This window comes from Neophocaena asiaeorientalis, unplaced genomic scaffold (assembly GCF_003031525.2).
Source record: "Neophocaena asiaeorientalis asiaeorientalis breed wild unplaced genomic scaffold, Neophocaena_asiaeorientalis_V1.1 scaffold87, whole genome shotgun sequence".
Taxonomy (NCBI): domain Eukaryota; kingdom Metazoa; phylum Chordata; class Mammalia; order Artiodactyla; family Phocoenidae; genus Neophocaena; species Neophocaena asiaeorientalis.
The window spans coordinates 4,851,360-4,878,018 of NW_020175432.1; the positions used below are offsets into that span (position 1 = coordinate 4,851,360).

Below are 26,659 nucleotides of genomic sequence, written 5' to 3' on the forward strand. Positions count from 1 at the left end.
TGCGCTTTGCCGGGTGCTTCAGATCAATGGTAATTATTTAATTTTTTCCAGTTTTATTTTTGTAAACAGAAATCAATTATTATTTAAACTTCAAACAAGCAAACAAGCAAAAAAAAAAAAAAAAAAAAAAAAAAAAGAAGAAGAAAGAAAAAAAAACCAAAAACCGAGAGCCCGGCCCTCTGTCACCTGACTGAGTGGGAAGGAGGGTGAAGGGGTCAGTGGGGATGGGGCGCAGGATGCCCCATGTAGCTTTTAACCCTAATGTGGTTGATCGATACCACCACCTTATTTGTGTTAACAAGAAGCGGTTTTTTTCCTTATTACTGAGATTAACATTAGTACTGGTGTTGATAACAAAGCTGAAATCACATATTTAGGGTTTAGATCTGATTTTTAAAATGCTGGGGTGGATGTTCCAATCGGAGCAGGAGAAAAGAGAATGAAAACAGCCTGGGGAGGGGGAAGCCAAAGCCGTTTCCTCGCTCGCTGGCTCGTGGATGTCATGTTCTCTCTTCTTGGGGGTGGCCAAAAACCTACCGGTGTCCGGGCGTGAGGTGGCCCCCGCATGCCCTGCGTGTGCGTCCACGGGCATTTGTGCAGACTGGACACTGTGCTGGGGCGAGCTGAGACGAGTTCGAGGCTGCGATAGAACATGGAGATGTCATGGGCGCGACAGAGCCTGGCGGGGATACCAGCAGCGTGTGTGTGTGGACGGCAACGTTGTCTGTGCGCGCGTGTGTGTGAGTGAGTGAGTGAGAGAGAGAGAGAGAGAGAGAGAGAGAGAGAGAATAGGTGTGTGCTCAGGCTCTGGGTGTCTCTGTCTGGCTGCTGAGGCTGAGATGGGAGCAAGCAGCTGGCTAGGCTGGTGGCAGCTCCAGACCACACTTTCCTAGAACAATCGCAAGAGAAAATTGTTGTGCGGGGGGCGGAGGAGGAGAAGGCGATTTTTCTTGTGCCCCCCTTCTAACGCTTCTTTTCTCCTTTTCTCTTTCCCCCTCACCCCGTCTTCCCCTCCTCCTGTCTTCCCTCGCCCCGCATGCTCCCGGCTTGCCGCCTGCAGGATGAGTTCCACCCGTTCATCGAGGCGCTGCTGCCTCACGTCCGCGCCTTCTCCTACACCTGGTTCAACCTGCAGGCGCGGAAGCGCAAGTACTTCAAGAAGCACGAGAAGCGGATGTCGAAGGACGAGGAGCGGGCGGTGAAGGACGAGCTGCTGGGCGAGAAGCCCGAGATCAAGCAGAAGTGGGCATCCCGGCTGCTGGCCAAGCTGCGCAAAGACATCCGGCCCGAGTTCCGAGAGGACTTTGTGCTGACCATCACGGGCAAGAAGCCCCCCTGCTGTGTGCTCTCCAACCCCGACCAGAAGGGCAAGATCCGGCGGATTGACTGCCTTCGCCAGGCCGACAAGGTGTGGCGGCTGGACCTGGTCATGGTGATTTTGTTTAAGGGGATCCCCCTGGAAAGTACTGACGGGGAGCGGCTCTACAAGTCGCCCCAGTGCTCGAACCCCGGCCTGTGCGTGCAGCCACATCACATTGGAGTCACAATCAAAGAACTGGATCTTTATCTGGCTTACTTTGTCCACACTCCGGGTAGGTTGCTCTCAATCCCCCTTTTGCCCACCCCATTTTATTTTACTGGCTGGCATTTGTTCTGTTGATTCTTCTTTCCAAACGATACATGCATAGACGCGATGGGCCTAACTGGTGCGTCCGTCCTGCTGAGGCCTGAAGCACGTTTGATGTTCCCTTTTCCCTTCTGTTTCTCTCCACTCTCTCCATTCTTCCTCCTTTGCTCATTTGCCGTGTGTTACTGATTGTCGTGCCCCTCCGTCTTTGGAGGACTCATCTTACCCAAAAGACGCTGCAGGTCCTAGGACTGGGGCCAGGATGCCCCAGAATTATCCAGGATGGTGAGAGTTTGTGATGAACACCACTACCACCAAAAAAAAAAAAAAAATCCCTCCTTGCTCTGATTTAAAATGAGTCAGAAAGAAGTATTGGGGGGCAGGTACTGGTTTTCCTGCAGCGTCCCCTCAAGTCCTGGGGAAACGCCAGATTTGGCACAAGCAGGGTGGGCAGCAGTTCGGTGGAGAGAGGGGCGTGTAAAACCCCCGGATATGAGACAGAATGAATAGAAAAGAGGAAAGAAGGCAGAGGCGGGCAGCTTCTGAGGCCCAGATGCCCAGGCGGGAGCTGTTTCGCCTGGGATTTGGCTGACGGAGAGGAGAAAAGTCATTCAATTTCACAGAGAGTGAAAATGAGCACGAGATTCCTCGCGCTCTTGCCCTTCACTGTCCCTTCCCCTTCGCTTTTCAGCTGAAGTGGTGAGACCCCGGGATGGATGCCCGCAGCCCCCATACCTCTGCTGGGGGGCAGAGAGACTCTCCCCAGCATAGGCATGCCAGGGAGTGGGCATTGCTGTGGAAGGTCTTAAAGAAACAAACAAGCAATCAAAACTCTGTAAAATCTCCTTTTCCTTTTGTGTTCCAAGTAGTTCCAGCTCTCCTCTTTGCTTTTCCAATTTCACCCTGCATTTTGGGTTGTGTGGTTCAGTTCTCCTCCTCTGTTCCTTTTTTTTTCCCCCCTACCCTTTCCCTTTTTATAATTTCTTTCCGCTTTTGTTTTCTTACAAATTGAAACAGAGATGGCTGGTTAATTTTTAGCCTCCACTCAGCTACGCCCAATTTACTGCCGCCTTTGAAACCTAAACGGGCGGCACTCTGTGATTAAGCAAAGCAGAAGTGTGTTTACATTATACCCAACCAACTTGTAATGAGAGGGCTACCAAACCTTTCTCTCTCTCTGTGTTTTTTTTTTTTTCCTTTCCACCATTCCAGTATTTCCCCCCCTTTTTTCCCCCTTTCTTTCTCTCTTCATGCGAATGTAAGAGAATGTGGCTTAACTTCAACTCTAGTGAATGTTCTTTCCCGCAAATGTGTGTGTGTGTGTGTGTGTGTGTGTGTGTATCTTCCTTCCTGTTCATTCACAAAAAAGAAAAGCAACTCACTTTTCTGCTGTGGTTACCCCCTTGCCTGTTTGGGATGTTGGGAGGAGAGGTATGACTTAATCCAGAAAGGAAATTTGGGGGCACTTTCAGCATTGCATCAGCAGTGGAACCTCGACTGGGATTAGCACTGAGAGTTTATGTGTTGGAGAACTCTGGGGAGGAAAAGGTGGTATTTGAGGCCTCTCTTCTAGCTCATTCTCTCATTCTGAGAGGTGGCTTTGGTAGTTGGTTGGAGGCAGTGGATACCCCCCCCCCCAACTCCTGTTGTCCCTCCCTCCATGGATCTTTCTAGGCCTGTACCTAGCCCTGTGTGACTGTCATGGCCCGCTCACGAAGAATGACCAACTGCCGGTCCTCTTCCTCGTTCATCCTTTTTCTTTCTGGAAAAGAGACCAAAGAAAAAATGAAAAGTTATTCCCTGATTCTCTGTCTACTCGGCAAATCAGAGTGGGGAGGGTGTGTGCCTGGTGGTATTGGAAGTGGCTTGGGGCAGACTTGGACCCTTGAGCTTGTGTCTGTCAGATAGCTCCTCCGAGAGGGGATTCCGCACCTTCCGATTTTGGCACTAGGGCCTCTAAGATGAAATTAATACTCATCTTCCTTTTGAGCCGGCTTCCTCCTACCTTGCTCTGTAGCTGGATCCCTGTAGCTGAGCTGTTTCCCTAGCTTCTCTTATTTTAGGCCAAAATTTTGACTGCTGCCAGCATGGAGCTGAGGTAGGATGAAGTATGTGTGATGGAGACCATTTCCTGACCAGCCACCTGGGTCCTGGACTGACCAGGCAGGTGTCAGGAGAAGGGAGGCGCCCCCACTTGCCCCCTAGCCATAATGAGATGATTTGCCCAGGAATATGAGTAAATTCATGCCCCATTGCATGCAGCCATGGCCACCTCTGTCCCAGCTGAGGCCGAGTTCCTTGACAAAAGCTGAGTGGAGAACTGAGGATGTTTTCTTACAATTCGTCTATAATTCAAGTCCCTGGACTCCAGATAGTTTCAGTGAAGGTAGGATTTTTGTTGCTGAAATTGCTTTAATTCAGGGGTGCCTTACTGACTTCGAGTGGGGGTGAGTTGGTGAGGCATGGGCTACCAGTGGCCCTTGGGTAAGTGGCCTCGAGATGGCATAGAGTGGGCATGGCTTTCTCTCTAAGCCACTCCAGTTTGCTAGAAAATGTCTTCTCCTGGCTGAGCCCCCAAACAGTGTCAGTCCAATAGCACGACGTTCCTTCTCCATGTCCACGCAAAGACATACTCAGTGGGGTGCCACTTGTTCCTTCCTTCCAGTATAAACTGGGGTTGGGGGCTGGGCTGGCAAGGGCTCAGACAAGAGGTAGGTTGGATTCTAAAAGAAATGCTTTCCTTCCTTTCAAACTGGGCTGAAGAACCTGATCTGGGCTGAGCTGGTGGTGCCAGGTTTGATGACAAGCAAACTTGACATGATGGTAAGCATGGGGGCATGGCTTCGCCTCCAGGCACCATTGTCATCTGTCATCCATGGCCCTTGGTGCTTTTTTTTTGTCCCACATGAAGCTTTAGGAGGTGGCATGGTTGAGAGGGACTAAAGGACGTGTGTGTGTGTGTGTGTGTGTGTGTGTGTGTGTGTGTGACGTCAGAGGAGCTCCACTCCCAGAATACACGGTCCTAAGAGGCCACCCAGAGTGTTTTGCACCCTTCATGAGGGTGGCCTTCCTGCTGGGAAGGAATGTCGCTGTGTGTCTGTTCCATTTAGGAGGGGATGTTGAGGCAGAGCAGGGTCAGAGAGCACTGCCACGGGGAGGAGGTAGTACATTCCTGCCGATGTCCTTCCATCCAAAGGGGGTGTCCCAGGGCAGTGGCTGGAGACAGAGGGGAGCCTGGGGCCAGGAGGAAGGATGCTTGTGTGAGGAAGGATGGCTGAACTGGTCTGGAAGCACAGCTAGACTATCTCCAGTGCTTCTGCGGGGGTCCGAAGGTAAACTGGCATCTTCAGACCTTCCTTAACCTAGGCCTCGGTCCTAGGAAAGAAAAACAATCTGAAAGTAATAAAATGCTCTACTGGATGGAAATGTCAGCTTCTCCCCATCAGATCCCTCCAACAGGCCCACTGTGGAGGTCCATGAAGTCCAGGTATTCTTTTCTTTATCTCCGCTTTTTCATTCCAGAGAAATTTACACATAGAAGGAACCCCCATCACCAGGGCCGACTTATGGCCAGTCTCAGTTCATCCACAGCCCCCTGCTGCCCAGCTTTACACTGGGCCGTTTAGGAGAAAACCCAGGCATCATAGCTTTTCATTTGTAAATATTTCTGTACATGTCTGTAAAGATAAGGACTCTTGAAAAACGTAACTGCAATATCACTGTCATACCTAAAACGATTTCTTTAGTATGGTCGGAGAGCTGGTCAGTGTTCACATTTCCCTAATTATCTCCTAATTTTGTTTGTCTCGGTCAGGATCCCACTCGGGTCCATGCATTGCAGTGGGTTGCTCCATCTTTGAAGTCTTATAATCTCTAGGTGGTCCTCCTCCTCCTCTTTCATCTTGGTTTCTTTCCTGGCAGTTTCTGGGTTGTTGTTGTGGAAGGAACCTGGTGGTTTATCCGGTAGGGTTTCCCTGTTTGGACTCTGCAGGCTGTGTTCCCCTGCGTTCTTCAGTGTGCCGCTCTGAAAGGAGATTCCGCCTCCCTCCTCACCTCCAGGTCCGGGGATAGCTGGGCCTTCACCTGTTGCAGGAAATGGATTAGCACCTCAGGATCTGTCTAAGTGAACTTTTTCAAGTGCAAGGTTGCCCTTCTCAATATAAGAGCTTCATGGTTTTCGCTGTCTGCTTCAGGACTTGGGGCTTTGCGGTGAGCACTGGTTTTCTGGTCCAAGGGAGGGCTCCACGTCTGCGTCCTTCCTCAGCAGTGGAAGGCATTGCTTCGCCACGTCAGTCCTGCCAGGATGTGGCTGATGCCAGTGAGGTCCCCCAAGCCTTTGCTGGATGCCTGGCCCATCTGGCGGCTCTGGGTGAGTGCACGGGGGTGGCCACAGGCATACCAGCCACCGTCTCCGGAGGCCTAACTCCTCCTGAGGCCCCTGTACCACTTCACCCGTGCCTCTTTTTTCTAGGCCCAGAAATGCCACGGGTCTGCGTTTCTGAGGCAGCGCCATCTGGTGCCAGGGCTGTTGAAGACTGCAGGGCCTAGTTACCAGATTCCTAAAATTAGCAAGATATACCAATGTAGGGTTAGATGCCTTTCAGAGCAACCCAGAAGAGATGTCATCACTGTTGTTCGAGGGTCAGCTTTGGTCATTGTAAGAGTCTTCTGTTCAACTAATTCAGAAGTTGGTTAAAGGGATTAAACCAGCTAATATGTGAAGATCCTGGCACACAGCAGAAAAGCAGTGGACGGCAGCTGCTGCAATTCCAATTGTTATGGTTCCGTGAGCCCAGGGATGTCTCCCTGTCACCTTTACCTGTTGGTACTATTTCTGCCTTAAGGGATGAACTAAGTGAGAGTTAATTTTTCTGTAACATAGCAGCGTTTCAAGTGCTGAAGACAGGGCTCATGGTTCCTTTCCACCCCTCTTCCCAGGAAGCTGTCCGTTCTCCAGGCCAAACGCTGCCAGGCTCTCACGCCTCCCACATTTGGTACGGCTCCTTGCGCACTTGCCATTTTGGTCATCACCCTCTGGAGGCCCTCTTAAACCGGAGCGTTCTATATTAAACAAGGAAAGTCCAAGTTTGATCCCATCCCATGGTAGCTGCACGATTTGCTGGGCCTTCCAGCTACATAATTTTCAGGGCCCAGTGCAAAACGAAAATGAGGGGTTCCTAGTTCAAAATGATGAGGAATCACAGTGAGACAACAGTTGGATCATTAAACCAAGCACAGGTTCTGTGTGACTGCCCAGGTCACATACCCAAGAGGTCTGTCCAGGCTACATTTGCTCTGTTAACGTGATGTGGGGTGCCTGGTTCTGGGTGGTGTAAAAGGGTGATGAGGCTCAGGCTGGCTTTGGAGGGGGCATGACCCAAAAGAGGAGCTCAGAAATACTCAGACCCACTCCTTGGGCTGGTCTCATTCTGGGACTCCCTTGACCATCTGCTCTCATCCCCTTTGTCTGTAGCTTGTCTGTCCAGCCAGTCAGGGGTCCGCACTGGCTGTGATGTGCAGGGCACCTTGGTGGAGTGCTCACTGTCATGGCTGAGTTGGAAGCTGTAGCTCAAGGAAAAAAAGAATTACCTTTGTCTGAGCTTTGAGCTGGCAGAGTTCGGCCCATGAATAAGCTGGAGGGGACCTAGGAGCCCAAGCATGGTGACCAGCTGTGCTCCACTGCCCACCCAGAGGAAACAGGGCCACTCTGTAGCAGGAGAGCTGGGGTCCAGATGTACAGAAGGACTTCCTGAGGATTCAGTTTACTTTTTGGCACTGCCAGAGGATGGTTGAATTTCCTTTATTCATGAAATAATGTACACATTTGGTGAACCTACTGGGAGCAAGACCCTTCTAAGAATCAGAGACTCCTACATGTGGCCTGCAGGGTTTGGGTGAAGGCCTCCTGATAAGTTCTAGAAGACACCGTCCTATAGATGTGAACGAACAGTGATCCATGCAGGAGGCGAGGGAAGACCCAGCAGAGCTTCATCAGGCGCAGCTCCAGGTGGGCTGTGAAGAAGGAGGCAGGGCCCATCTCAGCCACCTTCTAGAGCTGCAGGGACCCAGGGTGCTGAGGAAGGGTAGGCCAGAGGGGTAGAAGGCTGTGCCGTGGTCTCTCTCCGTTCTTGCGTCCTGCAGCAGCTGGGCAGAGAGGGTACAGCTAAACATCTCCCTTTCTGCCCTGGGAAGAAGGTGTCTCCCTCCCCACCCCTTTTTCTCTTTGCCCCGTCGGTCCCACCCCCACCCCACCCCCCTGTCTCAGGAGCTGCCACGCTTCAGTTATTTTATCCTTCAGTGTCCGATTCAGAAGTCCTTTCAAAGGCCCCAGCAGTGTCAGCGCAGTGCTCGCACAAAAGGCCTCTTTGATTTCTTGTTTGTTTTCATTTGCCAGCAGAGGGGGAGGGGGCAGGAGAGAAAGAGCTTCTGGGTTTTAAAATTTTTATTTGGGTTGCTTCATTCTCAGAGGAGTTGGCTCCCTGGAACTCTTTTCTGAGTTAGGGGCTCAGAGGCGGGAGGTAGCCTTCTGGGGAGAAGGCTGGGATGGGGTGTGGGCACTGCCTCCTGAAGCAAGAGGAGGGGATTTGGGGGATTAGGATACAGTCATTGATTCACCTTCAAATGTTCTGTGCTAGGCCTGAGGGTAAGAAGGGTCAGGTTGGAGCCCTGCTGCTTGTGTAGAGAAAGGTCTGAAGTGCCTGACACCAAAGGACATTGTCCTGTTAGCCGCATCCCTAGCAACGGCCTGGTCACAGCTGTAGGATTTGAGCAGTCCTGAACCTTGACTTTGCCGTTTTCCCTTTATCATCCCAGATCCTGCCGTTTCCCTCTTGGTCGGAGGGGAAGGGGGTGGGGGTCCTTTTAACATGCACGCTCCTTGGAAATTCTTAGCACCTTGAAATACAGGCTGTGGCTCCCCACTCTCAGTCAGGGAAGTGGAAGGGTGAGAGGTCTACCCCGCAGCCGGGCGTCCTGCCAGCAGTGGTACACAGGCCCGGGAGGAGACCCTGTCCTCCCAGGGCTTGCTCTCTCACCCCGCGCCTCTTGTCTCCCCGTGATGTCTGGCTCGTGAGAGGCTGCAGCATAGGTACCGCTCCCAGAGGACCCAGCCCATGGCTCACGGAGGACTTTGAGGGCAGGCCGGTCCTGCCTGAGGAGCAGGGAGCTGAGGCTGAAAGGAGATGGAGGACCACCGGTGCCTGTGGTTTGGGACTAGAGACACGGCGACCACCGCCTGTGTGGGTGCAAACTTTAAGCACACGTGGGCACGCCCTGATATACCAGTAAGAAAGGGTGCAGCCTGTTGGTCGTTGCGCCTGTGTGGAGGTCTGACTGCAGGGGCTGGGGAAGAGAGCGCCGGAAAGCGAGGCTTGGGCAGGTGGTCACGGGCGTCAGCAACAGGGAAGTGTGCCCACTGGGTGAGGGGGGCTCCGCAGGGCCTGGTTGGCAGACGGAAGGAGGAGGCTGGGGGGCTGAGAGATAGATAAATATAGCTGATGGCATTTCTCATGATAGGTTTTTCTTGGCACTGAGGGCACCGTGGCAAACAGTACGACAAACGCCTGGCCCTGCAGGCCGCCGTCGCCATTTTAAGCATGTTTGAGCAGAAGAGGTGTTGGCATTAGAAAAGGGTCCCAGCAGGTGGAGGGGCTGCAGCAGGGGGGTTTGGCTGGACTGGGCCTTACCGCCCTGGGTACCTGGGTTCCTTACTTTGTCTGTATGGATATCTAATATTTGATTTTCTGGCCCTTTGGGGATTTAAAAAAATATTTTGGGGTTGCCCTTTGTGGGCCTGTCTCCCAAGTGACTTGTCCCCCCCACCAGCCACCGTGGCCTGTTGGTGGTGGGGCTGTTCCGGCTCTCCTCCTCACTTTTGATGTCTTAATGATGACACGGCATGCCACTGCCCCAGGGTCAGGGACATTATTTTTTATTTTTTTCATTTTTATTGGATTATAGTTGATTTACAGTGTTGTGTTAGTTTCAGGTGTACAGCAAAGTGAATCGGCTATGCATAGACATATGTCCACTCTTTTTTAGATTTTTTTCCCCATATAGTTCATTACAGAGTATTGAGTAGAGTTCCCTGTGCCTCACTTGTTATAAATTTGGGGGACATCCAATAACTTAAGAGACACTCCTTTGTCCAGGTTCCAAACAATTTTCTGTTCCCGGTCGGTGGAGGAGAGGGCACACCCGTGGTCTCCATCCCTCGCTTTAATTCCATTTTTCCTTTGAAGGCCCAATATGGCCGAGGCACCGTGTTAAGTCCTGTTCGTGTGTTAGCCACCCAAATTCTCACATTGGTTCTAGTTTGAAGCCCACATTCCCGGCTGTGAGCCTGTGCACTAGGGTGACACACACAGGGGTGTTTGTGTGTAGTGAGGAATTGGTGAACCAGAGTCAAGGACCTGGGAGGCTTCCTGGAAGATGACCTGCTTGAATTGCACCTTGAAAGACAGTGAGGAATTCGTTGGTTTTTGTCAGCTGGCTGAGCATTTTCAGCTTGCCTTGAGCTGATTCCCTCCTCACAATGGTTGAGTGATATAGGCAGGGCAGGTATCATTATCCCCACCGTACAGAGAAGGGAACCCGGTACAGAGATGTCAGGGCGCTTGGGTCACACAATCAGTTTCCTGCAGAAGGACCCCAGGTTTCAGGTCACTGAGCACCTTGGCTTCCCTCCGTGGGCCTTGCCATTCCTTGAACTTCATGGGGATTGCTGGCCTTGGTGGAGTCTCAGAGGAGAAAGCCGAGCGGGTCCCCGTGGTCTCCCTTGCTCTCTAGGAGCTGAGACAGAGTGGCTGGAGCCTAGCCTGTGACTCAGCTCAAGGGCTCCCCCAGCTGCTGAGCATGTGGGGTGGAAACAGCAGGCGGAAACCTGGCCTGTCCTTGACACTCGTCTCCCTTCCCGCCGGCCAGCCCCCTGCCTCTGACCTGAGAGGCAGCACGCTAGCGTAGACCGGGGAAGCGCGGCTGGATGCCCCCACCCTGCTGTGGCCAGCTCAGCTTCTTGGCACCCCATCCTGGAGCATGGGGAGGGCAGGTAGATTGTGCAGGAAGTCCAGGTGTGCGGTCAGGCGGGCCCGGCTGGATCTTGGGATCCCTGATCCTTGCTCTGTCACGCCTTTTTCCTGGGAGTCTGCTTGGAATTGCAGTTTGAAATAAAAATGAATGTAATTATCCTAATTAACCAGATGATCGCTGGAAGTTTCGCAGTAATCTGCTCTTCATTGCCTTTTATGCTCCTGAATTCTCGTAGACTCTCATTCTTACCCCTTTCTTAAAGTTTGAAAACTTTGGGGCTGTGTATATAAAAACTCTTCCAATATGCTGAGGGTGGCTGGGTTGTGAGAGAGGCTAGCTTACTGCTGGAGACTTTCCTGTTTCCGTGGCTAAGAAGATAGGGACTTGACCTCTTAACCATTGGAATCAGGTCCCATAGAGCAGGGTTTCCCAACCATGGCGCTGTTGACTTTTGGGCCAGATCCTTCTGTGTCATGGAGACCGCCCTGTGCATTATAGGGTGGTTAGCAACATCTCTGGCCTTGACCCACTAGTTGAACCCACCCCACCCCCCCACCCCCCGCCCTATGTGTGACAACCAAAATATTTCCATACATTTCCAAGTGTCCCTGAGGACAGAGCTGCCCCAGCTGAGACCCTCTGGCCTGTAAGAAACAGAGCGATTCAGACAGAATGTACCCCAGATTCACCTCTTGCCTATCTTCCAGTTTAGGAACTTATTTACGTTTTCTCACATGGCAACAGAACCTCAGAGCCCTGGCTGTTCCCCTGCATGTCCTGTTCCATTTTCCCCTTTCTGGGCAGAAGGACCCTGGGCTGAAACCATCTGGGGGCTCCTCTCCCCTTGGGAGCCGTGAGTCCCCCTCTGAGTCTTGCACTGAACATCCCTCTTGATGTCTTGCATGATGGTCTCTCTGTGTGCCAGGGCTGCTGTTCTGGGGACTGGAACAGGGGATTTACTACTCAGCTGACCCAGGCCTATGTAGTGAGCCATTGACCGCATCAGGCCCACCCCAGACCCCAAAGAACAGCAGACGTTTGTTTCGGCAGCATGGGAAGCAGAGATCAGAAGTATCTCCTGAGCCTCAGCACTAGTCTTTTTAAAGGAAGTTATTTGACTTTCCTTATTACGGTGGTAAAACGCACTCTTTATTAAAAATTCAAACAATAGAGAAATGTAAGAGACGGGCTGCCCAAATCACCCTCCTGCACCAGAGAGAAACTTACTTCCCAGATCCATATAGGTTCTTCTAGTTTTTTCATCAATTAACTTTTCATCAAACAACTTTTAAATACAGAGATATCTATTTTAAGAGCAGATGATATGTTTGGGCTAATTGAACCGGCTCCATTGAGTGCCACTGTGGTCTTAAATTTTCCTATCCCCTGCCCATTCCACCTGTGTCCCGCATCACCCCAGGTGCAGAGCCCATGTCCCTGTACTCTTTTCCCCTGAGGTGACAGTTTCTCTTTGTCCTTCCTGGGAGCAGGGTGACCAGCAGAGCATGTGCTGCTGTCTGAGCAGCCAGGATCCTGCTCTAGGGCGTTCCTGCTGGCAGCGTAACCCCGATGGCAGAAGTCAGGGCTCCACCAAATCTCCAGATTCCTTCTTCCTGTCTTGTCCCTGCCCCTGGCCTAAAGAGAACACTTCTGTCTGCCATATCTTTAAGCCCGACACAAAGGGCCCTACCAAAGGCGCAGCTACCACGGGGTGATGAGGGAAGGAGGAGCCACTGAGAAGTGGCCTGCTTGACTGTGCTGGCTTGGCCCCAGTCCTTGCCTCCTTCCAGCTCTTTCCTGGAGGGCCACGGTGCTCCTCTGTGTGCGGCCAACCCTCTGCCAACTGGCCTGGCGTCCTGGAGGCTTTTCTAGACCCTGCAGGCTCCTTCCAGGGGTGACTGCTGCTGCTCTTTTCCTTTCTTGAAATGGAGAGTGTCCCTTAACCTTCCAGGATTTTGTCCCTTCACAATTCTTTGTGTCGGGCTTAAAGATAGGCAGACAGAGGTGTTCTCTTCAGGCCAGGGTCAGGGACAAGACAGGAAGAAGGAATCTGGAGAGAGCTTTGCTGCTGGGTCTGATGGTCTAGGGGAGGCTGCAGAGGACAGTGGGAGTAGGGTGACACCTGGTGACTCTTCTCGACTGGGTGGAGTGTGCAGAGACATCAGGAGACCCCTGGAGGCAGGCCTACCGAGTGCAGCCCTTGGGGAGTGTGTCCTTATTACGCCTGCAGATTATATCCCCATTAGTGCATAATTATTATGTAATGGGCGTTATTGCATAATGGCAGTTATATAACACGTGGCCCAGAAGACGGAGGGGGGGGGCATGTAATAAGTATATATCCTTTGGCTATAAATAGTTACCAGCCCTGCACTGAATCTGTGGTCACACCAGAGCCACCTTATAAATACCCAGCGCTGGGCTATAAATTTCTGAGCCGTGATGTAGGCAGGCGCGCGATACCTAGTTAGGGAGTGGTAGGAGGGACCTGCAGCCCCACCCAGCCACATGACGTCATTGTTTCTGTAGTAACGAGATGGCTCCCTGGGGGACCAAATGAAAGGAGGCCTTTAAAGGGAGGAGGCAAATGGATAGAAAGCTTTGGTGGGGGGCGGGGGAGGTTTGCCAAACCTGGGGCTGACCGGGTGGGGTCCCCTGTGCAGAGGACTCCCAGGTGTTCAACCAGTACCAGGGCAGAAAATGCCGTTTCCTTTCATGTCCTCTTTAGAGGGTCTCAGGTCCTGTCCCTGTGTCCAGCAGGTCATGTGAGACTCAGCCGAGTGTCACGGACAAAAGGGGAGTCAAATGGTGTCTCCCCATCCTTCCATCTCCCAGGTGATCTCTCCTTGGCTCTGGGGCCACTTGCTGAAGGGGAGTTGAATGTGTGCACACCGGAGCTCTGCACCCCAGGGTGGGGCCATTTCTCCTAGCAGACGTTTTAGGTCAATTTTGGCCTTAGTAATATAAGAAATATGTGAGCAATTCGGCTCATGGCTCAGAGAGCCTCGTGGAAGTCATGGCTGTGAGAGATGGTGCCCGGGAAGGAAGAGGAGACAAGGATAAGATTTTGGTCCCAGAAGAAGCTATAGGGTAGGATGTACTCTTTTTAGGTGTGTGAGCGGTGGTTTCATATAGGGCGGTGAAGAGCTACTGTTCACATCCCTGAGGGTAGAGGAGGAAATGTTTTTTTGTTTTTTGGCCACGTGGCATGTGGGATCTTAGGTCCCCAACCAGGGATCGAACCTGCACCCCCTGCTTTGGAAGCACGGAGTCTTAACCACTGGACTGCCAGGGAAGTCCCGAGGAAATGTGTGGGTTTTTTTGTTTCTTTTAAAAAATAAATTTATTTATTTATTTTTTGGCTGCGTTGGCTCTTCGTTGCTGCGCATGGGCTTTCTCTAGCTGCGGCGCGCGGGGCTACTCTTCGTTGTGGTGCGCGGGCTTCTCATTGTGGTGGCTTCTCTTGTTGCAGAGCACGGGCTCTAGGTGCTCGGGCTTCAGTAGTTGTGGGACGCGGGCTCAGTAGTTGTGGCGCACGGGCTTAGTTGCTCCGCGGCATGTGGGACCTTCCCAGACCAGGGCTCGAAGCTGTGTCCCCCGCATTGGCAGGCGGGTTCTTAACCTCTGCGCCACCAGGGAAGTCCCGGAAATGTGTTTTGATGGTAGGTAGAGGGATTAAAGTTAGTTGGGAGGGAGGGAGGGAGGGTGGGTGACCTACTTGTCCCAGTTTGCCCAAGAGTCTCCTAGTTTCAGCACTGAAAGTCCCTCTTCCCAAGAAAGCCCTTTGTCCCCTGAAAACCAGGATGGTTGGTCATCCTAGAACAGCAGTTTTTAACCAGGGGCAATTTTGCCCCTCAGGGAACATTTGGCAATGTCCATAGACGCTTTTGGTTGTCACAGCCAGGGGAGGGTGCTGTTGGCATCTAGTGAGTCAAGGCCAGTGCACAGGACATTCTCTCAAGAAGGAATCACCTGGCCCCTAATGTCACTATAGATCTTCCTCAACCTACAGTGGGGTTACATCCCGATAAACCCGTCATAAATTGAAAGCACTGTAAGTCAAAAATGCATTTAATATACTAACCCACGTCATAGCTCAGCCTAGCCTACCTTAAACGTCCTCAGAACACTTCCATTAGCCTACGGTTGGGCAAAACCATCTAACAAAGCCTATTTTATAATAAAGTGCTGAATAGCTCACGTAATTTACGGAATATTGTACTGAAAGTGAAAAACAGAGTGATTGTATGGGTGCAGAATGGTTATAAGTGCATTGGCTGTTTACCCTCCTGACTGCCTGTCTGACTGGGAGCTGTGGATCGCTGCTGCTGCCCAGAATCACAAGGGAGTATCAGAGTATCGTACTGCATATCGCTAGCCCAGGAAAATATTATAATTTAAAATTTGAAGTATGGTTTCTAGTGAACGCGTGTTGCTTTGCACCACGTAAAGTCAAAAATTGTGAGTCAAACCATCAAAAGTCGTGGATTGTCTGTAGTGGTGAGACCGAGAAGCCCTGCCTTGGAGGTGGGTGAGCAGAACCTGTGTGTCTCTCCTTACGACGGCCATCCCTTGCCTCTGCTAGCGGAGGCCCCCAACCCCTGCCGGGCCCCCCCTCTGAATTTCTTGCAGCTCTATTTTCCATGTTTTGATTGGTTGTGAGTAGGGTTCTGGGGCTGGGAGACCTTTTTTAGGGAACCCTGGGGCTTCTGAGAGGGTCTTTTGCCCTCTCAAAGCTCAGAGTCCCTTTGCAGTTAAGACAGTGCTGAGAGTAAGCCCCACCTGGCAGTGTGGCACTGAGTGGATCCTTTGCCTGTTACTAAAAAAATTAATAGTAATGAAAGAATCATGAAAGAGCGATCCCTTATTGCCTACCAAAGAGTTTCCGAGAGGCGAGACGTGCTTGCTCCCCCCCCTGCCCACCCCCACCCCGTCTTTCAGGCCAGCTCTTCCCACATAGACCTGAACAGGCCACGGCAGCCTCTGGCCCATGGCACCCCCTGAGTGTACCAGTCCCAGGATGAGAATTTGTTTCCACAAAAGCCCATTTCCCAGACTCAGCAACCAGGGCCAGTCTCTGCCACCCAATGAGACTTCACAAATGGAACAGATGAGGGAGCTGAATTCTATCCTGGCATGTGGAGTGTACAGAAATCTGGATTCTATCTACCTGATATCATTTATAGCAGATTACATTTTGCACAGCATACATGAAATATAATCACAAGAGTATAGCAAACTCTTTCTTTCTCACCTTTGTTTAGTGCCTGTTTCGTTTACTACCTGGCTGCAGTTTACTTGGTCCCCTCTGGCCCTGACACCATGCATAGTGTGGCCAACTGGGTCATCGTTACTGCTGGCCTGGGACAGGGCCCACAGATGATAGCCAGGATGGTGATGCAGTGGTCTGGTCTGCACCAGGGAGTTAGCCAGAGCAAGAGGATCAGCTGCCTCTTGTGTGTGTCAAGCCCAACTTTTGAGTTTGGACTTGGGATTGAGACAGCTAATGAGCACGGGTGGGAAAGCAGGGCCCTTGGGTTTGCAGGCAAGTCCTGCCTGCTGTGCCAAGGGGAACTCTGTGGGGAACAGTGCTGGCTTCGAACACAAAGGCCATTGCTGCATGGAATAGTAATCCTCAGGGTATTGCCAACCCGAGAGATATGGCCAAATGAGAGGCCCCTGCCCCAAGGATAGGCCAGATTTCTCTCACTTATTCATGGTATTGTGGTTTATAAAGTGGGCCCAGAATACAGATCTCTGGGCATCGTTTCAAATACATGCATTTTTTAAAAAATTAAACAACACACACACACACACACACACACACACGCACGCTCACGGTTGGTTCTAGCCGTGCTGCTACCCAGGAGTGTTCCTGGCCACGTGGGACAGTAACTGAGGATGATGGTCCTGAAGCCACCGTCTAATATTAGATTTTGAAACTCAGAGATTCATTAATATAACTACTCAAATGCCAGCCTGGCTTGGCAAGGCCTCTTGAATTGTGTTCCCCTCCAACAAAGCACTCTGGCTGCAGGGACGCCCCTGGTGAGCCAGAGCCCTACTCCCTGGTTTATGGATGGTGGTTGAAGGCATGTGTTGGCTTCCTCAGTGCACCCTCCCTGGGAGAGGCGGGGAATTCCCACGGTGCCAGGTCCTGCCTTTATGCATCTTGTCATGAGACGGGCACCTCTGGAGAGTCTTCAGTAGAAGTGAGCAGTCAGCTGGGCAAGGCCCCCTTTGAATGCAAGTTGGACCCAGGCTTGGCTGAGGGCCGGGTAATTTTGCTCCCCTATGACACTTTGCACTTAATTTTGTAGGTTTCTTTTGCTAGGCTGGAATCTTGGAACTGGGACTATGTTTTATCTGCCTTGGCATCTGGCTCTCGCCCAGTGTATAGTCTTATACAACCCCATAAACCCATTTTGAATATTGAATTACCTTCAGATGGGAAGCAACCGACAGCCCATCCCATCCTTGAGATGATGCAAAGGCATGAAACGGCATAAAAATCAGAAATGGGGCTGCTAAACGAAAGGGGTGGAGCGGGGAAGAGTGGCTGGTGTGCCTTCTGAGTGGGCATGATGAGGAGAGAGTACGGACAGGTGAGGAGTGATGGAAGCTTCTGGAAGGCTGGAAGGAATGTGGCAGGCGAGTGGGAAGCTGTAGGTTAATTGATTGAAAGGGACTTGGTTTCTCAAATTTTTTTTTTTTTTTCCCTTTTTGAGAATGGGAATGAGGTGTCAGGAGAATGGGGAAAGAGCAGCCCTCTCCCTGGTCTCCTTGTTAGATGGGCCGCTGCTGGGTGGGTCATAGGCTCCAGCTTAGCTGGTCCCACCTTCGCCCAGGCCTTCCCTCTGTCTCCTTGGCTAGTCCTAATAGACAGAAGGGGCAAAACATACGTGACCCCCCAAACCCCCACCTCCGCCAGCCCCCAGCCCACCCGTGAAGGGAACTCCTCCCATGCCAGATCCTCCCCACCCTGCTAGCCTATCAGATGCCCTGTAGCACACGTTGGCAGGGAGCAGCCCCGGGGCATGGAGATTGTTTGCCTTTTGCTCAGGGGTTCCCCCTCATCCCCTCCCCTTTCCCCAGAAGCCCTGACCTTCAGGCTCCTCATGCGGCTGTGGATGCAGACACGTGGCTGGCTCTTCCTTCCCTCTCTCTCCTGGGGACCCCTCTGGCCCAGGCCTCCTGGGCTGAAGATGGCTGCCGTTCCCCAGCTGGTGTATATGCTCCCAGCTCTGGTGACTAGATTTGGTTCTTAGCAATGAATTATTAAAGGAACACGAACAGTGCGTTTCTCATATACTCGCACGTGCACAGCCACTTCTCTGAGCCGATTCTATGGTCGATTCTGCCGCTGCTGCCCCTTCACTTGCCTCAGACTTTAGAGTCGGTTCCACTAGTTTTGGAGTGAATTCCCAGCTCTCCTCTCTCCCCCTTAAGAATCTCCAGTCAGCCACTTCCTCCCTGGTCCTGAACCTCTTTCCTCTGGCCCCCTGTGCCTGTCCTTGACTTTCTTGAAGATCTGCTTTCCCTTCCAAAGTTCTACTTGTCAGTGGAGGGGTGGCCTGGCGCCCCAGTAGTCTTAGGAGTGTGGTGTGCAGGAGTGCTGCAGTGTGACAGGGCTTTGGGGGTGTTGCCTTCTTTCCTGCTCTGTGTCCTTTGACCTGGAGTCCGCCTGAGCATGAAAGTTCCTGAGGCGGAGGCCTGCCTGGCTCAAGCGAACACGAATGTGGCTGGACCCGCAGGGCTGTGGTTTGCCATCACCTCATTATGCTCTGCTACGATTTGGGGAGAGAATCACGTACGTACGGTCTCTCATCCATCTACTGTTTTAAGAAAGGCATTTTTCTGGTTATAAGACTAGTGCCCATTCCATCATAAAAATACCAAATAAGCACAAAGTCTAGCTAAATAAAAATGTTCAAAATTCTACCACTTAACCACTAATAGCCTTTTGTTGCATTTTTTATACCTATTCATGCACATATTTTATTTTTAAAAAATTGGAGTTTATGATAGAAATACTTTGGGGTGCTACTTATAAAAATTTTGTGCATTCTACCATGTCACAATTTTTCAAAAAATACTTTGTGGTGGTTTAGCATCTTATTATTAGCTGCATTGTCCCTAATTCTCAACATTTCTAGTGACTTCTATCCTCTTTTCATTTGGGAAACAAGAAATTACCTTTTATTATAAATGTAATATATTATTATTTTTTAAAAATACAAACATGCTTTTTGAACAGCTCATGACACTTCAGTGTTCCAGAGTTGATGTAATCCCTGTGTGGAGGCCTTTAAGTTGTAAATTCTGCTGGTATGGACATCCGGGTGCATTAAGCTTTGTAGCTCTGTTTATGAACTTCAGACAAGGCTTCCTAACAGTTGAATTATCAGGCATAGGGTATAGACTCTTACAAAGACTTGTCACATATGTTGTTAAATTGCTGTCTGGAAATTTCATGCCCACAGATGGCACGTGAGGGTCCATCTCACCACATCCCCAGCTGTACCCTGTTTGTGCTACCCAGTGCCTCAGAAAGACACTACCATCATTTGCACACATCACGCACGTATCATGTACATATCACGTGAGGATGTGCTTTTTATGAACCCACATCCCATCCCTGTCATAGGTGTGTGTCCACTGCATCAGCTCACATGTCCCCTGATGGACGCGTGCTATCGTCCAATGAAAGAGCTAATCTTGGACATCACCCCACACACTCACATCCTCCAACCTGCATTTTTTTGTGAGTCTGAGGTCCCCTCTCCCAGGCCTCTCTCTGTTAGCACTGCTAGAAGGGGAAGGTTTCTGAGGGCCTCAGGCATGGCAGTGTCGGTTCTCTTGGGCCAGGAGCTGGCAGGGGAGCCTGGGGACTGCCTGGCAGTGAGCAGGTGCTGGCCATTGCATCTTAATGGCAGCAGCCCCCCAGCGCCGCCGCCCATGGTGGCCACCAGCAAGTGCCCCAAGAGTTCCTGAGGAAGCAGCTGTTGCCCATCCCTGAGGCCGGCCCCACTGTCTGCCACCAGGACCCTGGGCCTGTCTGGTGAAGTGCGTGTCCTCCTATGAGTGGAGGAGAGGCTAAGGGAGGGCGAGCTCTTCCTTCCAAGCTGTAGACTCTGCCTTCACTCACACACACACACACACACACACACACACACACTTTCACACCCTGTGCCCCAAAGATGGCATCCCCCAGGGGTATCATCACATATCTGGGACGCACAGCTCCTTGCGTCCTGCCCCAGGGCCAGGGTCAGGGCCAGGGCCATCTCCTTCCCTAAAGTCCCTAGGCATAGGTATGTGAGCACGCTCTTGTCGGGCCCAGTTCCCACTGGCTCTAGTCACATGCCTTTGCGTCTGCATGTACACATGTGTATTCATCCACTTCGAACCCTTCTACATCCAGGCTGCAGTGTCTTGGGCCCCTTCTACTTGATGCTCCATCTCGCCCAGAACTTAACTATCCTCGGGCCCTGTGAGGTAGGAACTTCCATATGACCCCTGAGGCCCAGCGGGAAGCCTGTTAGGTGCAGCAGCGGAGGGGTCATGCAGGACAGGGAGAGGCAGTAGAAGCCTTTCTCCCTCTTCTTGCGGTGGCAGTGCCAGGCGTCCAGTGCCTAGAGGGCCCGTGGTCATACCATCGTGGCAGGGACTCCTGTGTTTATGGAGCTTGGTTCGTTTTTTAACTCTGGGGGTGTTCAGCATGTGTTACCCTGTGAGTGTCTGTGCATGTGTAGCCGAGTGTCAGGAGGTGGGTATCTGTGTACTAGTGTGGGTTGGGGTGTGTGTGTAAATGTCAGTGCGAGTCACACCCCAGGACGTACGAGTAAACTTTGAGGGTCATGAGGTTCAAACTCTCATTGCTCCCACGAGGACACAGAAGCCTAGGGAGAGTGCAGTTACCTGCCCCCAGTCACCCAGTGAGTACCCAGGTCGCCCAGGGGCATGGCCAGCCCAGACTCCAGGCTCTGAGCCCCTTGGGCCTGGAGTGAGCATCTGAGTCAGTGGTGTGCTTACTTGCTGCGAAGTATCATGCCTTTCCAGCCCTCTCAGCAGCTAAGCAGCTCCCATCTGGGGCTCTTTGTGAACCTGCCTCACTATTAGTCTACCTGTTAGTAAAAGAGATTACAATTGCTGTAATTACAGGGCGCTGCGGCTCCACCAGCAGGAGCAGAGCTGAGTGAGAGGCGAAGGGTGGGGGGAGACCAGCCCCACAAGAAGCTGCTATTAAAAGCCCCATGTTTTGATATGGTGCGGGGATAACAGCCCTTCCCGAGGGGATGGGCAGGTGGGCTGGGGTCCCACTAAGGCTCTGGCATGACATAAGGAGGACAGGTCATCAGGGCTGAGGACAGGGAGGGCAGAGGAGGCCCTCAGGCACCCTGCCCTCACGGGCCCCATGCTAAAGGGATGTGCCTTTGCAGGCACAGAATGCAGGAGATGTGGTGGCAGTTAGGGTGGGACAACAGCTCTCTTCTTAGGGGGGCTCTACAGCCACCAGCTCCTGTTGATTGGTGCGGACACATAAGTACCTGGTCTGTGCTGGCACGGGTCCAAAGCTGTATGTGACATGATCCTGGCAGGACAGAACGCGGGTGATCATAAAGCATGGGGCTTCTCAGTGGGGGCACTCCTGCGATGTCTGGAGACCTATTTGGTTGACACTGCATGGGGTTGGGGGGTGGTCACTGCTGACGTTTAGTGGGTTAGGGCCAGGAATGCTGCCAACTGTCTTACAATGAACGGGAAGGTCCCACGGCAGAGAATGATCCTGCCCCAATGTCAGGGGTGTCACAGCCGGGAAACCCTGACCACCACAGCGGAAAGTGATGGCAACGGGCAAGTCAGGACAAAGGAGGGACCCAAGGACTGCCTGGTGCTGCATCTGGAGACCTCAGCCCAGGGTGCTTAGCAGGTCTGTCCCTGGGGAGGTAGGAGAGAGCGAATCCCAGGCTGACAACCCCAGTGTGTTTACCCCGTGGTGGGTGTCAGAGGACTGGAGGCCATGGGCCCTCGTGTCCATTCCCCTCCCTTTTCTGGCAGGCCTTTTCCTCTTCCAGCAGCAAGAGCTGGACTCGGATCGGGACACTTGCCCTTGCTCCCCCCTTTCATGTCCTCATTGCCCACCAAGGCACCTGGGAGTGAAGAGCTCAGACCCTCTCCCTCAGTTTGAGCCTCATAGGCCTCTCTGAGTGGGAGGAGGCGAGAGGAAGGTGTGCAAGGATGGGAAAGGCTTGAACCCTCTGGTTCCCATCCTGCAAGGACACTGGCCACATCCTGGCTTCTCCAGAAAGGACATCTGGCCCAGCTTCCCCTCTGAGACATGGAGCAGAGCAGGACAGAGGCCCCTCATCAGTAAAGTGGAGTTTGTTCTTTTCTGGATAGGCTTCTCCACCATTTATTCCTGTCCACGGAAAGGGCAGTACTGCCCCTTTCCCACTTTTGTTTCCAGCTTGGGCCCCTTCCAAGGTGCCCCTTGGGAGAGAGGACAGGATGCTCGAATAGGAGGCACAGTGGGGAGTGGCTTGCGGGTCCTGTATCTTAGGGTATGTGCACTGCTTGCGAGCAGGCTGTGCGGTGTGGCTCCTGTTGCCCTCCCAGCCCTTAGGCTGCTGTGTCTCTGTTTTCCGCAGACAAAGCACAGAGATTTTCGGCTGTTGTGAGTTCCGTGTTTCACACCGAGTCCCTAATAGTGGAGTCGCTTAGCCTTTTTTCCCCCCGTTTTTTGCCTTGACAGCTCCAACCTTGTAATTTTACCTTCTCCCGCCCTGTGTGTTCCTTTCTTTTCCTCTCGCCTTCCCGGGGTTTTTGCTGCTCATCGCTGGGAACCCCCTTTAGGAGGGATCGCTTCTGACAAGAGGGGAGGGGCTTCCTGTCAAACATTGGGGGCTGATGTTTTGTTTCGTAAAATGTCTGTAAATAGGCTGTGAGGCGATGACTCTACACGGATCCCTGTGCACCAGAGTGCCTTTTTGTGTCTGTGCACATCTCCACGTGTGAATGTCAGGAGCAGAGAGAAAGGGAAGAGAAGGAGAGGAAGAAGAAGGGAGGAGAGAGGAGAGGGATGGCTTCCGGGGGCCCTGGGATGGCTCTCTTCCTTCTGGGATATGGTCTTGGTCCAAATCACAGGCCCTTATCAGGAGAGGGCCCAAGACCCAGACCCTTAAGGGGCCAAGAAGAGCATCAGGAAAAGCCACTGCCTGCCACAGTGGCCCTGGGCCAACTGTTCAGAGAGCTGGGATGGGATGGGGGCCCATCCTCCTCTCTAAGGCCATAGGTCTGGAACCTGACCTTGAAGTTCAGGTATCCAGGACTCTTAGGCCCTGAGAGGTGGGTCCTGGAGGGAAGTATTCCCAGCATCAACTGATCACTTTAGATTCTTGGGAGCAATGTCATTCTGCCACCCGTGAATGGGAGCCTGTTGTTCCCTGGACACGAGGCTGTCTCTTCGGTAGTACAGTCTGCAAGGCCACTCCTGTTCTATTTTTTTTTTTTTAAAGTAAAAACGCTTGTTGCCTTATTAGATCAGTCCCTTTTTAAGCTTCAGGTGGCTTACCTATCCCAGGAGTTGACTTAGAGCAAACTCACTAAAAACCCTGGTTTACTTGACTTTATAAACCTGACCACATCCTTTTCCCCGCCATCAGCCTTCCAGACCACGGAATGCTCTGCATTTCAGCTGTTCCTCAGCCGACACCCTCCCTGAATCCATTTTGAGTTGTTCTTCCCCAGCCCCACTAGAAAATGTCGGCTCCGACTGTACCATGCTCGTGAACAAAGGTGCAGAACGATTTTGGCTGCTTCGTCCAGGAAATAAATTCCTCTCTGGTGCCAGAAACCATTGAGTGGTGCCATGTGTTGAGCTCCAGGGCCCAGCACCGTGGGCAGGGCTGTCGCTCAGGGTGAGGAGGGTGGAAGCATGGGATCAGGAGGCTCTGGGGATGAGCGGCTTGCTTCCCACACATCCCACGTGACTTGTTCAAGGACCTGATAAGTTGCCACTCGGCCTCCTCTCCCAGGCCTGGCTTTCCATATGCAATTGCCTGTGGTCTGGTTGGTCCCTCAGCCCACAGAAGATAGGCCCCTCTCTCTACCCTGAGGCATCCTGGCCCCTTTATTTCCATGCACCTCGCCTGGGTCCTCTTGCTCTGTCTGCCCTGGAAAGGTTGGTTTCCCTGGGTCCGCTCATCCTCCTCTTCTCTTCCTGCACTCTCACCTGTAATTGGTGATGCTACGTGTCAGCGTCACTGAGCCCCATCTCATTTAAGTCCACCACAGTCTGATACTCTAGATGCTGTTATAATCCTTGAGTTATGCCTGGAAGCCCAATGCACAGAAGAATCTTTCTGTAGGCTTTGCACTAGGGAGTGGCAGCTTGGCGCCCATTCCCTCTGTGCACACCTGTCCCTCACTGCTGATACCCCTGGCATATCTGAGATCTGATTTCTCCAAACTCTTCTTTCCAGCTCCTAGGCCGACATCCAGTTGATACCCCACGCTGTGTCCATAAGTGACCTCACCACACTCCCAGCTCCCCTCTTTTCTCTCTGTTCCATGCCTAGTCTTGGTTGGGGGTGTCACCAGCTATCCAAGCTCATGAGCCCTCACAATTGTGGCCCTGTGGTGGCTCCAGAGTGTCTCTGCCTCTTTACCACTGTCATTTTCCGAATTCAGCTTCTTCTCCTCTCTTTTGGACTTGTTTTTTATTGGGTTATAATTCACATAATAAAATTCACTATGTTAAAGTGTACCAGTCAGTGGCATTTACCGCATTCATAATGGTGTGCAACCATCACCACTATCTAATTCCTGAACAGTTTCATCACGCTCTGCCCCAACAAAAGACTCCCATACCTATTAACAGTTTGTCCCAATTCCTCCTTCCTACCAGCTCCCGGAAACTACTAGTTTGATTTCTGTCTCTATGAATTTGCCTGTTCTGGACATTTCATATCAGTGGAATCATACACTGTATGGCCTTTTGTGATTGACTTCTTTCACTGAGCATAAGGTTTTCAGGGTTCATCCGCAATGTAACCTGTGTCAGAACTTCATTCCTTTTTATAGCTAAATAATATTCCATTGTATGGCTATACCACATTTTGCTTATCCATTCTCCTGTTGATGGACACGTAGATTAATTCCACTTTTTGGTGATTGTGAATAGTGGTGCTATGTGCATTTGTATACAAGTATTTATGTGGACATATGTTTCTGATTCTCTTGAGTATACAACTAGTAGGGGAATTGCTGTCTCCTGGAGTTTTCTAACCACCTTCAAATTGGTATCTGGTCACACTGTCTCCCAGGGGTGCCATCTTCTTAGGCGGGCACACAGGATCTCTGACAGGCCTTTACTGACCATTCCAGCATCATCTCCCATCACTTCCCAGGCATTGTGGATTGCAGCAAATGGAGCTGTCTGCAGGCCCTGCGTTTTGCTGTGCGATTCCTCCTCCCTGGGCTTCTGCTCAGGTTTCTCTCAGTCTGCCTTTCTCTTTTCCCCTTTGTCCAAGTGCCTGTATCTTTCACACCCCAACTCAGCTGTCACCCCCTTAGTGCAGCCTTTTCCCACATCACTTCCCACCCCCAGGGCTTACCTCTTCTTCTGCAGGGTCGGGGTGGGGCTGTATTTTGTCCATTATGCACCCAGTTTCCAATTGCAGGGGGAGTTGCCCAGGGCAGCTTCTCTGGTTCTGTATTCAAGAGCATCTAGCAGGTAATAGGTGCTTAACAAACTTGTGAAATTAACCTTAAGGCACTGTATTGCTTTTCCTGCATGTCACAGATCTGTGTGTGACCCACCCCAGTGCCCCTGCAGACATACAAATGAACACACACATTTTGTCTCCAATCCCCTCTGGACCCTGGGGTGTCAGTGTCTTCCCATTCACTCCTCCACCTCCACGGCCCCACGTTGTCCACTCCTCCCATCCAGGCCAGCCTCTCTGGAGGTGGCCCCCGAGTGGCCTCCAGGGCCCAATGTTGTTGGCCATTAGCATAGGCTGGGCTCGAGCACCTGTGAACCTCTGGGACCTTCCTGAGGCCAGGGCAGCAGGTGAGCAGAGGAGCAGGGTAGTAGCTGCCCCAGATTTGGGCGGGTGCCTTGAATCTTGGATCCCAGATCCTGTCGCAGAAGGTGGGGCAGAAGTGGTCCCACCAGGTGTTTGGGACACAGCCTGGCCCACGCACCAGCCTCGCTCGGTCTCCAAATGAGTCACCGTGCTCAGGCTCTGCCAGGTGGCCCAGGATGGGCGGGTAGCTCAGGTGGGAGCAGCGCCACCCCAGCCAACCCACCTCAGGGAGGAGCAGGGGCACACCCACTCAGGGTACAGAAGGTGGGGAAGGGGGGAAGAATGCTGTCTGCACCTGAGGGGGTCCGCAGCAGTCAGCGGTCAGGTGAGGCCACACTTCATCTCTTGTCTTTCCCTCTCACTGGCTCCCTGTCCTTCCCTGGCTGGTGACCCAGCTCTGGTCAGCCAGCAATGCCTCGCTCCTGTACCTGAGTCAGTGAGCCTGATTTTCTCCAAGCCCCAAGTGCAGGTAGGCTCCAGGCAAGCTGGAAGCCCAGTGGCCCCCCTCCTGGAGACGCTGCCTTCCTAGGCACAGCCCAGCCCTCCTCCTCCTCCTCCCTCCTCAGCCCTCTCCTCTCCCTGGGCCTCTTCCCCACGTGGCTCATTACAACTCCAGTTGTTCAGGTCTTGACCTCAAGAGCCTTCCCTATTGACCCCTGACCAGCGATACTAATCTGTGTCAACAGGCCCCAGGGGTTAAAGAAACACAACCCGCTGCTGCCGCCTTAGCAGGTGCCTGGAGGGGGCGGGGTGGCTCCTGGGAGCTCTGGCTGCGGTGGGAAGGAGCTTCCGCAGCATTGCTCCCTGCCCACTGTGCCCGCCCTCCTGCTCCCCCTTTCCTGCTCTTCCTCAGCAGACCCCCTGCTGCCCACTGCCCCCCACCCCCTCTGCCACCACCCCCTTCTGTCTTGTC

The 26,659-nt window shown here is 52.2% G+C and overlaps 1 protein-coding gene across 3 annotated transcripts in view; it reads left to right on the forward strand.

Moving 5' to 3' along the window:
- The first annotated feature begins 1,036 nt into the window (after positions 1 to 1,036).
- Positions 1,037 to 26,659, forward strand: part of NFIX (nuclear factor I X) — a 66,684-nt gene continuing 41,061 nt past the window's right edge. The window contains exon 1 of one of the 3 annotated variants that reach the window (XM_024767364.1): positions 1,037 to 1,592. In XM_024767364.1, coding sequence (XP_024623132.1) covers positions 1,037 to 1,592 — 556 coding nt within the window. The remainder of the gene's footprint in view (positions 1,593 to 26,659) is intronic. The other 2 variants (XM_024767366.1, XM_024767365.1) reach the window with 2 other exon arrangements.